Source organism: Oncorhynchus nerka, linkage group LG8 (genome assembly GCF_034236695.1).
Source record: "Oncorhynchus nerka isolate Pitt River linkage group LG8, Oner_Uvic_2.0, whole genome shotgun sequence".
NCBI classification, from domain to species: Eukaryota; Metazoa; Chordata; class Actinopteri; order Salmoniformes; family Salmonidae; genus Oncorhynchus; species Oncorhynchus nerka.
Genome location: NC_088403.1, coordinates 9,150,740 through 9,166,845, shown reverse-complemented (window position 1 = coordinate 9,166,845; position 16,106 = coordinate 9,150,740). Strand labels below are relative to the sequence as shown.

The 16,106-nt window shown below is 58.3% G+C and overlaps 1 protein-coding gene across 4 annotated transcripts in view; it reads right to left on the bottom strand.

The window, feature by feature from the left end:
• The window catches only part of rab3ip (RAB3A interacting protein (rabin3)), a 110,994-nt gene that overhangs the window by 2,386 nt on the left and 92,502 nt on the right, over positions 1-16,106 (bottom strand). For all 4 annotated transcript variants that reach the window (XM_065021309.1, XM_065021310.1, XM_065021311.1 and 1 more), the window contains 2 exons: positions 3,029-3,128; positions 1,862-1,931 (listed from right to left, as the gene is read on the bottom strand). In XM_065021309.1, coding sequence (XP_064877381.1) covers positions 1,862-1,931; positions 3,029-3,128 — 170 coding nt within the window. The remainder of the gene's footprint in view (positions 1-1,861; positions 1,932-3,028; positions 3,129-16,106) is intronic.

The following is a 16,106-nucleotide window of genomic DNA, read 5'->3' as shown; positions in this document are numbered from 1 at the left end:
ACAGGAAAAGAGATGGAGAACAGGAAAAGAGATGGAGGGAGGAAAGGAGATGGAGAACAGGAAAAGAGATGGAGAACAGGAAAGGAGATGGAGGGAGGAAAGGAGATGGAGAACAGGAAAAGGAGATGGAGAACAGGAAAGGAGATGGAGAACAGGAAAGGAGATGGAGAACAGGAAAGGAGATGGAGAACAGGAAAGGAGATGGAGATGGAGAACAGGAAAGGAGATGGAGAACAGGAAAGGAGATGGAGAACAGGAAAAGGAGATGGAGAACAGGAAAAGAGATGGAGAACAGGAAAGGAGATGGAGAACAGGAAAGGAGATGGAGAACAGGAAAGGAGATGGAGAACAGGAAAGGAGATGGAGAACAGGAAAGGAGATGGAGGGAGGAAAGGAGATGAGAACAGGAAAAGAGATGGAGGGAGGAAAGGAGATGGAGAACAGGAAAGGAGATGGAGAACAGGAAAGGAGAACAGGAAAGGAGATGGAGAACAGGAAAGGAGATGGAGAACAGGAAAGGAGATGGAGAACAGGAAAGGAGATGGAGGGAGGAAAGGAGATGGAGAACAGGAAAGGAGATGGAGAACAGGAAAGGAGATGGAGAACAGGAAAGGAGATGGAGAACAGGAAAGGAGATGGAGAACAGGAAAAGAGATGGAGGGAGGAAAGGAGATGGAGAACAGGAAAAGAGATGGAGAACAGGAAAGGAGATGGAGGGAGGAAAGGAGATGGAGAACAGGAAAAGAGATGGAGAACAGGAAAAGAGATGGAGGGAGGAAAGGAGATGGAGAACAGGAAAGGAGATGGAGGGAGGAAAGGAGATGGAGGGAGGAAAGGAGATGGAGAACAGGAAAGGAGATGGAGAACAGGAAAAGAGATGGAGAACAGGAAAGGAGATGGAGAACAGGAAAGGAGATGGAGGGAGGAACGGAGATGGAGGGAGGAAAGGAGATGGAGAACAGGAAAAGAGATGGAGGGAGGAAAGGAGGATTGGACAGAAGAGAGCATAAACATTATAACACATTCTGACTATACTGTAGGGACATTATAACACATTCTGACTATACTGTAGGGACATTATAACACATTCTGACTATACTGTAGGGACATTATAACACATTCTGACTATACTGTAGGGACATTATAACACATAACACATTCTGACTATACTGTAGGGACATTATAACACATTATAACACATTCTGACTATACTGTAGGGACATTATAACACATTCTGACTATACTGTAGGGACATTATAACACATTCTGACTATACTGTAGGGACATTGTCAGCACGACAACTGGAGACTAAAGACTGCCAGTACGGCTACTGTTGAAGATTGTGGGAATCATATAAACGACAAAATGCTAGAACAGCCACTCCGTGACTACGTTAAAAACATCATCGCTTGGCTCCGAACTCGTCTCCTCTATTGAAAAACAATGGCGTTCTTGTGCTAGTCGGTAACCTTGAGGAGACTTCTCTAAATGAGCTGTGTGACTGATGAGCCTCCACCCTCTACGGTAATGGACATAGAAATAGAATCAGAATGTTGAGGTGAATGGGGATTCCCATTCTAGGTATTCCATTTCTATGCTAATAGAATTCCACCATGTCAGATAGCTGCTTAGTTAGCCCGATCTACAGCACCACTGGGTCCATAAGACACACTACTCTACGTGACTTATTCATATGCATGTGGCCTTGTACTGTGGTTTGCTGATAGCACGTCCATCCATGGGATCCATCCAAAGCTTCACATTAGCTGAAACCACTAAAGACAAAGTGTATTCACATGTGACTGTAGGCAAAACAACATGGCTGCAGCGTCACAGGAAATGCACTGCTAGCTGATCTCACCGTCCTGCAGCTTGACCAGCCCTTGGTGGATGTAGCGGATGTAGGTAAAGAAGTTACAAACTGACGTGATCTGGAGAGAGAGAGGGAGAGATCAAGGTTAAATGTCTAGACTGGTGAAACAGATGGTGGACATGAATCCTTTTCTTATGCAGGGAATTAGACGTTGATAAAACAGAGTGCTGTGGACGTTGTAGGGGATTACAGGTTGATAAATGAGAGTGCTGTGGAAGTCGTAGGGGATTACAGGTTGATAAATGAGAGTGCTGTGGACGTCGTAGGGGATTACAGGTTGATAAATGAGAGTGCTGTGGAAGTCGTAGGGGATTACAGGTTGATAAATGAGAGTGCCGTCGACGTAGTAGGGGATTACAGATTGATAAATGAGAGTGCTGTAGACGTCGTAGGGGATTACAGGTTGATAAATGAGAGTGCTGTGGACGTCGTAGGGGATTACAGGTTGATAAATGAGAGTGCTGTGGACGTCGTATGGGTTTACAGGTTGATAAATGAGAGTGCTGTCGAAGTCAAAGGGAATTACAAGTTGATAAATGAGAGTGCTGTGGACGTCGTAGGGGATTACAGGTTGATAAATGAGAGTGCTGTGGACGTCGTAGGGGATTACAGGTTGATAAATGAGAGTGCTGTAGACGTCGTAGGGGATTACAGGTTGATAAATGAGAGTGCTGTCAAAATTGTAGGGGATTACAAGTTGATAAATGAGAGTGCTGTGGACGTCGTAGGGGATTACAAGTTGATAAATGAGAGTGCTGTGGACGTCGTAGGGGATTACAGGTTGATAAACGAGAGTGCTGTCGAAGTCGTAGGGGATTACAGGTTGATAAATGAGAGTGCTGTCGAAGTCGTAGGGAATTACAGGTTGATAAATGAGAGTGCTGTAGACGTCGTAGGGGATTACAGGTTGATAAATGAGAGTGCTGTAGACGTCGTAGGGGATTACAGGTTGATAAATGAGAGTGCTGTAGACGTCGTAGGGGATTACAGGTTGATAAATGAGAGTGCTGTAGACGTCGTAGGGGATTACAGGTTGATAAATGAGAGTGCTGTGGACGTCGTAGGGGATTACAGGTTGATAAATGAGAGTGCAGTGGACGTCGTAGGGGATTACAGGTTGATAAATGAGAGTGCTGTAGACGTGGTAAAACTCACCCGATAACGACAGAAAGGAGACACGTAGTAATAGTTGCTGGAATCACCAAACTTGATTCTGTGCTTGCAGGTTTTGGTCTGGCCACTAAGGGCACACTTTCTGTGAGGAGAGACAAGAAACAGAGAGACAGTGGTAAGAAAGACCATTCTGAAACCAAGAGACACACACAGAGCGAGGGGGAGAGAGACACACAGAGCGAGGGGGAGAGAGAGACACACAGAGCGAGGGGGAGAGAGACACAGAGCGAGGGGGAGAGAGACACACAGAGCGAGGGGGAGAGAGACACACAGAGCGAGGGGGAGAGAGACACACAGAGCGAGGGGGAGAGAGACACACAGAGCGAGGGGAGAGAGACACACAGAGCGAGGGGGAGAGACACACAGAGCGAGGGGGAGAGACACACACAGAGCGAGGGGGAGAGAGACACAGAGCGAGGGGAGAGAGACACACAGGGCGAGGGGAGAGAGACACACAGAGCGAGGGGGAGAGACACACACAGGGCGAGGGGGAGAGACACACACAGAGGGTCTCTGCTGAGAGACACACAGAGCGAGGGGAGAGAGACACACACACAGCGAGGGGGAGACAGGGCTCCGGGGGGAGAGACACACACAGGCGGAGGGAGGAACACCACACAGGGCGGGGGGCAGACACACACCAGGGGAGGTCGAGACATTTTCCACCTCTGTCTCTGGGGAGAGACACACACACAGGGCTCCGCTGGAGACACACACACAGGCAGGGGAGAGACACACACCCGAGGGGAGAGACACACACACAGTCCTCCCCCCCTCGAGGGGAGAGACACACACACATTTTGAAAGGGGAGAGACACCTCCTTTCTACAGGGTCAGAAGAGACAGGCGAGGGGGAGAGACACACACACAGGGCAGGGGGAGAGAGCACACACACGTCTTGGACTGTCAGAACACACACACAGGGCGAGGGGGGAGAGACTCACACACAGAGCGCTAGAGACACACACAGAGCGAGGGGGAGACACACACAGAGACGAGGGGGAGAGACACACAGAGGCCCGGGGAGAGACACACACCTCCTCGAGGGGAGAGACACACACAGAGCTTCACCCACACACAGCTCATCAAGACATCCCTGACCGAGGGGGAGAGAGACTCCTGTCTTCAAGAGGGAGAGAGCACACAGAGCGAGGGAAAACACACAGAGCCCTCCGATGTCAACAACTACAGACCAGGGGGATCCACACAGAGCGAGGGGGAGAAAACACAGAGCGTGGGGGAGAGAGACTCACAGATCTCTCTCAGAATGACACATCCAAATCAGTCAGGGGGAAGACTACACAACTGAGACTGCTCTTCTCTGATCACGAGACTGCTACACATCCTTCTAGACCTATCGGCTGCCTTCGGTGAACCATCAGAGAGATCTCCTGACACACAGAGCTTGGAGAGACCTGAGAGCGGGGGCAGGTGGCGAGAACACTCCTCACCACGTCTCACACCACTGGGTCCCAGGGCTCCAGAGCTAGGCCCTCTCCTATTCTCGCTACACAGAGTCATAACACTCACATGGTCTCTCCTATCATTGCTATGCAGAGAGACACACAGAATCTTCTCCTTTCCCAGAGAGACGAGGGTGGGAATGACACTCTGCATGTCTGAGGGGGAGAGAGACACAGTGAGCGAGGACGGATCACACACACAGACTCAGGGGGAGAGACTGGCAAGACGGGAGCTGCTCTTCCTCCCGGGGAGAGACTGCCCACCATGATCTCAGGGGAGAGACAACTCCATTGTGTCCTCGTCCCAGAGCGCTAAGAACCTTGGGGATCCTGAGACACACCCTGTCGTTCTCTAGAGACACACACACAGGCCCTGCCCTGGGGGGAGAGACACACACCAGGCAGCGCTCCCATCCACAGAGAGCGAGGGGGAGAGACCACACAGAGCGAGGGGGAGAGACTCACACAGCATCTCCCGTCTGGGAGAGACACACAGCTGAGGGGAGACACCACACAGAGCGAGGGGGGAGACCCTACAACTCAGAGCCAGAGACACACACAGAGCGAGGGGTTCAACCTTCCAGGGGGAGAGAGACACTCCACGGAAACCTCACCTCCGGGGACTCCACTGAGCTTCCAGGGGATGGAGAACACGCTACAAGACCATGGAGACACAGAGCGAGCTGGAGGAGGAACGGCACCTCAGTACAGGCTCTGGGAGAGAGACACACAGAGCAAGGGCACTGCTTCATCCACCACAGGCCTGGGAGAGAGACCCTACACACTGAGGGGAGAGAGTTCCCGCAGAGCGTCAGGGGAAGAGACACACACAGACCCCCAGGTGAGACACAAAGGAGACACACAGACAGGGGGAGAGACACACACAGAGATGCACTATTGAGGGGGAGAGAGACACACAGAGCGAGGGGGAGAGACACACACAGAGAGCGAGGGGGAGAGACAACAGAGCGAGGGGGGGAGAGAGAAGAGCGAGGGGGAAGACACACAGAGCACTACACACAGAGCCAGGGAGTCAGAGACACACAGAGCGAGGGGGAGAGAAACAAGAGCGAGGGGGAGACACACACACAGATGTAGGAGAGAGACACACAGAGCGAGGGGAGAGACACACAGAGCGAGGGGGAGAGACACACAGAGCGAGGGAGAGAGACACACAGAGCGAGGGGAGAGAGACACACAGAGCGAGGGGGAGAGACACACACAGAGCGAGGGGGAGAGAGACACAGAGCGAGGGGGAGAGAGACACACAGAGCGAGGGGGAGAGACACACACACAGAGCGAGGGGGAGAGAGACACACAGAGCGGGGGAGAGACACACAGAGAGGGGAGACACACAGAGCGAGGGGGAGAGAGACACAGAGCGAGGGGAGAGACACACAGAGCGAGGGGGAGAGAGACACACAGAGCGAGGGGGAGAGAGACACACAGAGCGAGGGGGAGAGACACACACAGAGCGAGGGGGAGAGACACACCACAGAGCGAGGGGAGAGAGACACACAGAGCGAGGGGGAGAGACACACAGAGCGAGAGGGGAGAGACACACACAGAGCGAGGGGGAGAGACACACAGAGCGAGAGGGAGAGACACACACAGAGCGAGGGGGAGAGAGACACACAGCGAGGGGGAGAGAGACACACACAGAGCGAGGGGGAGAGACACACACAGAGCGAGGGGGAGAGACACACACAGAGCGAGGGGAGAGACACACAGAGCGAGGGGAGAGAGACACACAGAGCGAGGGGGAGAGACACACACAGAGCGAGGGGGAGAGACACACAGAGCGAGGGGGAGAGACACACAGAGCGAGGGGAGAGACACAGAGCGAGGGGGAGAGAGACACACAGAGCGAGGGGGAGAGAGACACACAGAGCGAGGGGGAGAGAGACACACAGAGCGAGGGGAGAGAGACACACAGAGCGAGGGGGAGAGAGACACACAGAGCGAGGGGGAGAGACACACAGAGCGAGGGGGGAGAGAGACACACAGAGCGAGGGGGAGAGAGACACAGAGCGAGGGGGAGAGACACACAGAGCGAGGGGGAGAGACACACAGAGCGAGGGGGAGAGACACACACAGAGCGAGGGGGAGAGACACACAGAGCGAGGAGGGAGAGAGACACACAGAGCGAGGGGGAGAGACACACAGAGCGAGGGGGAGAGAGACACACAGAGCGAGGGGGAGAGACACACAGAGCGAGGGGAGAGACACACAGAGCGAGGGGGAGAGACACAGAGCGAGGGGGAGAGAGACACAGAGCGAGGGAGAGACACAGAGCGAGGGGAGAGACACACACAGAGCGAGGGGAGAGACACACAGAGCGAGGGGGAGAGACACACACAGAGCGAGGGGGAGAGACACACACAGAGCGAGGGGGAGAGACACAGAGCGAGGGGGAGAGAGACACACAGAGCGAGGGGGAGAGACACACAGAGCGAGGGGGAGAGACACACACAGAGCGAGGGGGAGAGAGAGACACAGAGCGAGGGGGAGAGACACACACAGAGCGAGGGGGAGAGAGACACACACAGAGCGAGGGGGAGAGACACACAGAGCGAGGGGAGAGACACACACAGAGCGAGGGGGAGAGACACACAGAGAGCGAGGGGGAGAGACACACAGAGCGAGGGGGAGAGACACACAGAGCGAGGGGGAGAGACACACACAGAGCGAGGGGGAGAGACACACAGAGCGAGGGGAGAGACACACACAGAGCGAGGGGGAGAGACACACACAGAGCGAGGGGGAGAGACACACACAGAGCGAGGGGAGAGAGACACACAGAGCGAGGGGGGAGAGAGACACACACAGAGCGAGGGGGAGAGACACACTCAGAGCGAGGGGGAGAGACACACACAGAGCGAGGGGAGAGACACACAGAGCGAGGGGGAGAGACACACACAGAGCGAGGGGGAGAGACACACACAGAGCGAGGGGAGAGAGACACACAGAGCGAGGGGGAGAGACACACACAGAGCGAGGGGAGAGACACACACACAGAGCGAGGGGGAGAGACACACAGAGCGAGGGGGAGAGACACACACAGAGCGAGGGGGGAGAGACACACACAGAGCGAGGGGGAGAGACACACACACGAGGGGGGAGAGACACACACAGAGCGAGGGGGAGAGAGACACACACAGAGCGAGGGGGAGAGACACACACAGAGCGAGGGGGAGAGACACACACAGAGCGAGGGGGAGAGACACACACAGAGCGAGAGACACACACAGAGCGAGAGACACACAGAGCGAGGGGGGGAGAGACACACACAGAGCGAGGGGGAGAGAGACACACAGAGCGAGGGGAGAGAGACACACAGAGCGAGGGGGAGAGACACACACAGAGGGGGAGAGCGAGGGGAGAGACACACACAGAGCGAGGGGGAGAGACACACAGAGCGAGGGGGAGAGACACACACAGAGCGAGGGGGAGAGACACACACAGAGCGAGGGGGAGAGACACACACAGAGCGAGGGGGAGAGACAGAGCGAGGGGAGAGACACACACAGAGCGAGGGGGAGAGAGACACACAGAGCGAGGGGGAGAGACACACACAGAGCGAGGGGGGGAGAGAGACACACACAGAGCGAGGGGGAGAGAGACACAGAGCGAGGGGAGAGAGACACAGAGCGAGGGGGAGAGACACACACAGAGCGAGGGGAGAGAGACACAGAGCGAGGGGGAGAGACACACAGAGCGAGGGGGAGAGACACACAGAGCGAGGGGGAGAGACACACAGAGCGAGGGGGAGAGACACACACAGAGCGAGGGGGAGAGACACACAGAGCGAGGGGGAGAGAGACACAGAGCGAGGGGGAGAGAGACACACAGAGCGAGGGGAGAGACACACACAGAGCGAGGGGGAGAGAGACACACAGAGCGAGGGGAGAGAGACACACACAGAGCGAGGGGGAGAGACACACAGAGCGAGGGGGAGAGAGACACACAGAGCGAGGGGGAGAGACACACACAGAGCGAGGGGGAGAGACACACACACAGAGCGAGGGGGAGAGAGACACACACAGAGCGAGGGGAGAGAGACACACAGAGCGAGGGGGGAGAGACACACACAGAGCGGGGGAGAGAGACACACAGAGCGAGGGGGAGACACACAGAGCGAGGGGGAGAGACACACACAGAGCGAGGGGGAGAGAGACACACACAGAGCGAGGGGGAGAGACACACACAGAGCGAGGGGAGAGACACACACAGAGCGAGGGGGAGAGACACACACAGAGCGAGGGGGAGAGAGACACAGAGCGAGGGGAGAGACACACACAGAGCGAGGGGGAGAGACACACACACAGAGCGAGGGGGAGAGACACACACAGAGCGAGGGGGAGAGACACACACAGAGCGAGGGGGAGAGACACACACAGAGCGAGGGGGAGAGACACACAGAGCGAGGGGGAGAGACACACACAGAGCGAGGGGGAGAGACACACACAGAGCGAGGGGGAGAGACACACACAGAGCGAGGGGGAGAGACACACACAGAGCGAGGGGGAGAGAGACACACAGAGCGAGGGGGAGAGAGACACACAGAGCGAGGGGGAGAGACACACACAGAGCGAGGGGGAGAGACACACAGAGCGAGGGGAGAGAGACACACACAGAGCGAGGGGGGAGAGAGACACACAGAGCGAGGGGAGAGAGACACACAGAGCGAGGGGGAGAGACACACACAGAGCGAGGGGGAGAGACACACACAGAGCGAGGGGGAGAGAGACACACAGAGCGAGGGGAGAGACACACACAGAGCACACGGAGCGAGGGGGAGAGACACACACAGAGCGAGGGGGAGAGAGACACACACACAGAGCGAGGGGGAGAGAGACACACAGAGCGAGGGGGAGAGAGACACACAGAGCGAGGGGAGAGAGACACACAGAGCGAGGGGGAGAGACACACACACAGAGCGAGGGGGAGAGACACACACAGAGCGAGGGGGAGAGACACACACACAGAGCGAGGGGGAGAGACACACACAGAGCGAGGGGGAGAGACACACACAGAGCGAGGGGGAGAGACACACACAGAGCGAGGGGGAGAGACACACACAGAGCGAGGGGGAGAGACACACACAGAGCGAGGGGGAGAGACACACAGAGCGAGGGGGAGAGAGACACACAGAGCGAGGGGGAGAGACACACACACAGAGCGAGGGGGAGAGACACACAGAGCGAGGGGAGAGAGACACACAGAGCGAGGGGAGAGACACACACAGAGCGAGGGGAGAGACACACACAGAGCGAGGGGATAAGGAGAGACACACAGAGCGAGGGGGGAGAGACACACACAGAGCGAGGGGGAGAGACACACACAGAGCGAGGGGGAGAGACACACACAGAGCGAGGGGAGAGACACACAGAGCGAGGCGGGAGAGAGACACACAGAGCAGAGAGACACACGGAGCGAGGGGGAGAGAGACACAGAGCGAGGGGGAGAGAGACACACAGAGCGAGGGGGAGAGAGACACACAGAGCGAGGGGGAGAGAGACACACACAGAGCGAGGGGGAGAGACACACAGAGCGAGGGGGAGAGACACACAGAGCGAGGGGGAGAGACACACACAGAGCGAGGGGGAGAGAGACACACAGAGCGAGGGGGAGAGAGACACAGAGCGAGGGGGAGAGAGACACACAGAGCGAGGGGAGAGAGACACAGAGCGAGAGAGACGAGCGGGAGAGAGACACACAGAGCGAGAGGGGAGAGAGACACACAGAGCGAGGGGGAGAGACACACACAGAGCGAGGGGGGGAGAGAGACACACAGAGCGAGGGGAGAGACACACAGAGCGAGGGGGAGAGACACACACAGAGCGAGGGGAGAGAGACACACAGAGCGAGGGGAGAGAGACACAGAGCGAGGGGGAGAGAGACACACAGAGCGAGGGGGAGAGACACACACACAGAGCGAGGGGGAGAGACACACAGAGCGAGGGGGAGAGACACACAGAGCGAGGGGGAGAGACACACACAGAGCGAGGGGGAGAGACACACAGAGCGAGGGGGAGAGACACACACAGAGCGAGGGGGAGAGACACACAGAGCGAGGGGGAGAGACACACACAGAGCGAGGGGGAGAGAGACACACATGAGCGAGGGGGAGAGACACACACAGAGCAGGGGGAGAGAGACACACAGAGCGAGGGGGAGAGACACACACAGAGCGAGGGGGAGAGAGACACACAGAGCGAGGGGGAGAGACAGACACAGAGCGAGGGGGAGAGACACACACACAGAGCGAGGGGGAGAGAGACACACAGAGCGAGGGGAGAGACACACACAGAGCGAGGGGGAGACACCTCACAGAGCGAGGGGAGAGAGACACACAGAGCGAGGGGGAGAGAGACACACACAGAGCGAGGGGAGAGAGACACACAGAGCGAGGGGGAGAGAGACACACAGAGCGAGGGGGGAGAGAGACACAGAGCGAGGGGGAGAGAGACACAGAGAGCGAGGGGAGAGACACACACAGAGCGAGGGGGAGAGACACACACAGAGCGAGGGGGAGAGAGACACACAGAGCGAGGGGAGAGACACACACAGAGCGAGGGGGAGAGACACACACACAGAGCAGGGGGAGAGACACACAGCGAGAGAGAGACACAACAAGCAGGGGGAGAGACTGCCACAGAGCGAGGGGGAGAGAGACACACAGAGCGAGGGGGAGAGAGACACACAGAGCGAGGGGGAGAGACACACACAGAGCTCAGGGGGAGAGACACACACAGAGCGAGGGGGAGAGACACACACAGAGCGAGGGGGAGAGAGACACACAGAGCGAGGGGGAGAGACACACACAGAGCGAGGGGGAGAGACACACACAGAGCGAGGGGAGAGAGACACACAGAGCGAGGGGGAGAGACACACACAGAGCGAGGGGGAGAGACACACACAGAGCGAGGGGAGAGACACACACACAGAGCGAGGGGGAGAGACACACAGAGCGAGGGGGAGAGACACACACACAGAGCGAGGGGAGACACACACACAGAGCGAGGGGGAGAGACACACACAGAGCGAGGGGGAGAGAGACACACACAGAGCGAGGGGGAGAGACACACACACAGAGCGACACACACACAGAGCGAGGGGAGAGACACACACACAGAGCGAGGGGGAGACACACACAGAGCGAGGGGGAGAGACACACACACAGAGCGAGGGGAGAGAGACACACAGGCGAGAGACACACACAGAGCGAGGGGGAGAGACACACACAGAGCAGGGGGAGAGACACACAGAGCGAGGGGGAGAGAGACACACACAGAGGGGGAGAGACACACAGAGGGGGAGGGAGAGAGACACACAGAGCGAGGGGGAGAGACACACACAGAGCGAGGGGGAGAGAGACACACAGAGCGAGGGGGAGAGACACACACACAGAGCGAGGGGGAGAGACACACACAGAGCGAGGGGGAGAGACACACACAGAGCGAGGGGGAGAGACACACACAGAGCGAGGGGAGAGACACACACAGAGGGCGAGGGGGAGAGACAACACAGAGCGAGGGGGAGAGACACACACACAGAGCGAGGGGGGAGAGACACACACAGAGCGAGGGGAGACACACACACAGAGCGAGGGGGAGAGACACACACAGAGGGGGAGAGACACACACAGAGCGAGGGGGAGAGAGACACACAGAGCGAGGGGGGAGAGAGACACACACAGAGCGAGGGGAGAGAGACACACACAGAGCGGGGGGAGAGAACACACACAGAGCGAGGGGGAGAGACACACACAGAGGGCGAGGGGGGAGAGACACACACAGAGCGAGGGGGAGAGACACACACAGAGCGAGGGGGAGAGAGACACACAGAGCGAGGGGGAGAGACACACACAGAGCGGGGGGAGAGACACACACAGAGCAGGGGGAGAGACACACACACAGAGCGAGTCACACACAGGAGAGACACACACACAGAGGGGGAGAGACAGAGCGAGGGGGAGAGACACACAGAGCGAGGGGGAGAGACACACAGAGCGAGGGGGAGAGAGACACACAGAGCGAGGGGGAGAGACACACAGAGGCTAGAGACACACACAGAGCGAGGGGGAGAGACACACAGAGCCAGGGGGAGAGAGACACAGAGCGAGGGGGGTTCAGCTGAGACACACACACAGCGAGGGGGAGAGACAGAGCGGGGGGAGAGACACACACAGAGCGAGGGGGAGAGACACACACAGAGCGAGGGGAGAGAGACACACACAGGGTCGAGGGGGAGAGAGACACACAGAGCGAGGGGAGAGACACACACACAGAGGAGGGGAGAGACACACACAGAGCGAGGGGGAGAGACACACAGAGCGAGGGGGAGAGACACACACACAGAGCGAGGGGGAGAGACACACACAGAGCAGGGGGGAGAGACACACACAGAGAGCAGGGGGAGAGACACACACACAGAGCGAGGGGGAGAGACACACACAGAGCGAGGGGGAGAGACACACACAGAGCGAGGGGGAGAGACACACACAGAGCGAGAGAGACACACAGAGCGAGGGGAGAGACACACAGAGCGAGGGGAGAGAGACACACAGAGCGAGGGGGAGAGACACACACAGAGCACACACAGAGCGAGGGGGAGAGACAGACACACAGAGCGGGGGAGAGACACACAGAGCGAGGGGGAGACACACACACAGCTGGGAGACACAGAGCGAGGGGGAGACACACACACAGAGCGAGGGGGAGAGACACACACAGAGCGAGGGGGAGAGACACACACACAGAGCGAGGGGAGAGACACACACAGAGCGAGGGGGAGAGAGGGGGGGAGAGACACACAGAGCGAGGGGGAGAGACACACACAGAGCGAGGGGGAGAGACACACACACAGGAATAGGGGGAGAGACACACACAGAGCGAGGGGAGAGACACACACAGAGCGAGGGGGAGAGACACACACACAGAGCGAGGGGGAGAGACACACACAGAGCGAGGGGGAGAGACACACACACAGAGCGAGGGGGAGAGAGCGAGGGGGAGAGACACACACAGAGCGAGGGGGAGAGACACACACAGAGCGAGGGGGAGAGACACACACAGAGCGAGGGGGAGACACACACACAGAGCGAGGGGGAGAGACACACACACAGAGCGCTGGGGGAGAGAGACACACAGAGCGAGGGGGAGAGACACACACAGAGCGAGGGGAGAGACACACACAGAGCGAGGGGAGAGAGACACACAGAGCGAGGGGGTCAGAGAGACACACACAGAGCGAGGGGGGAGAGACACACACAGAGCGAGGGGGAGAGAGACACACAGAGCGAGGGGGAGAGACACACACAGAGCGAGGGGGAGAGACACACACAGCGCAGGGGGAGAGAGACACACAGAGCGAGGGGGAGAGAGACACACAGCGAGGGGGAGAGACACACACAGAGCGAGGGGGAGAGAGACACAGAGCGAGGGGGGAGAGAGAGACACACAGAGCGAGGGGGAGAGGAGACACACTGCAGAGCGAGGGGAGAGAGACACACAGAGCGAGGGGGAGAGACACACACAGAGCGAGGGGGAGAGAGACACACACAGAGCGAGGGGGAGAGACACACAGAGCGAGGGGGAGACACAGCAGAGCGAGGGGGAGAGACACAGGAGCGAGGGGGAGAGACACACACACAGAGCGAGGGGGAGAGACACACACAGAGCGAGGGGAGACACACACACACAGAGAGGGGGAGAGACACACACACAGAGCGAGGGGGAGAGAGACACACACAGAGCGAGGGGGAGACACACAAGAGTCAGGGGGAGAGAGACACACAGAGCGAGGGGGAGAGACACACAGAGCGAGGGGGAGAGACAGAGCGAGGGGGAGAGACACACACAGAGCGAGGGGGAGAGACACACACACAGAGGAGGGGGAGAGACACACAGAGCGAGGGGGAGAGACACAGAGCGAGGGGGAGAGACACACACAGAGCGAGGGGGAGAGACACACACAGAGCGAGGGGGAGAGACACACACAGAGCGAGGGGAGAGACACACACTGAGACACAGAGCGAGGGGAGAGAGACACACAGAGCAGAGAGAGACACACACAGAGGGGAGAGACACAGAGCGAGGGGGAGAGAGACACACAGAGCGAGGGGGAGAGCACACAGAGCGAGGGAGAGAGACACACAGAGCGAGGGGAGAGAGAGACACACAGCGAGGGGGAGAGAGACACAGAGCGAGGGGGAGAGACACACAGAGCGAGGGGAGAGAGACACAGAGCGAGGGGGAGAGAGACACACACAGAGCGAGGGGGGAGAGAGACACAGAGAGCAGGGGGAGAGACACACAGAGCGAGGGGGAGAGAGACACACAGAGCGAGGGGGAGAGAGACACACACACAGAGCGAGGGGGAGAGACACACACAGAGCGAGAGGGGAGAGAGACACACAGAGCGAGGGGGGAGAGACACACAGCGAGGGGGAGAGACACACAGAGCGAGGGGGAGAGAGACACACACAGAGCGAGAGACACACAGAGGCGAGGAGAGACACACAGAGCGAGGGGGAGAGGGGACACACAGAGCGAGGGGGAGAGACACACACAGAGCGAGGGGAGAGACACACAGAGCGAGGGGGAGAGAGACACACAGAGCGAGGGGGAGAGACACACAGAGCGAGGGGGAGAGAGACACACAGAGCGAGGGGGAGACACACACAGAGCGAGGGGGAGAGACACACACAGAGCGAGGGGGAGAGACACACACAGAGCGAGGGGGAGAGACACACACAGAGCGAGGGGGAGAGACACACACAGAGCGAGGGGGAGAGACACACAGAGCGAGGGGGAGAGACACACACAGAGCGAGGGGGAGAGACACACACAGAGCGAGGGGAGAGACACACACAGAGCGAGGGGGAGAGACACACACAGAGCGGGGGGGAGAGACACACACAGAGCGAGGGGGAGAGACACACACAGAGCGAGGGGGAGAGACACACACAGAGCGAGGGGGAGAGACACACACAGAGCGAGGGGAGAGAGACACACAGAGCGAGGGGGAGAGACACACAGAGCGAGGGGGAGAGACACACACACAGAGCGAGGGGGAGAGACACACACACAGAGCGAGGGGGAGAGACACACACAGAGCGAGGGGGAGAGACACACACACAGAGCGAGGGGAGAGAGACACACACAGAGCGAGGGGGAGAGAGACACACAGAGCGAGGGGGAGAGACACACAGAGCAGAGAGAGACACACAGAGCGGGGGAGAGAGACACACAGAGCGAGGGGGAGAGACACACACAGAGCGAGGGGGAGAGAGACACACACAGAGCGAGGGGGAGAGACACACACACAGAGCGAGGGGGAGAGACACACACAGAGCGAGGGGAGAGACACACACAGAGCGAGCGAGGGGAGAGACACACACAGAGCGAGGGGGAGAGACACACACAGAGCGAGGGGAGAGACACACACAGCAGAGGGGGAGAGACACACACAGAGCGAGGGGAGAGACACACACAGAGCGAGGGGGAGAGACACACACAGAGCGAGGGGGAGAGAGACAAGGAGTCAGCGAGGGGGAGACACACACACAGAGCGAGGGGGAGACAGACACA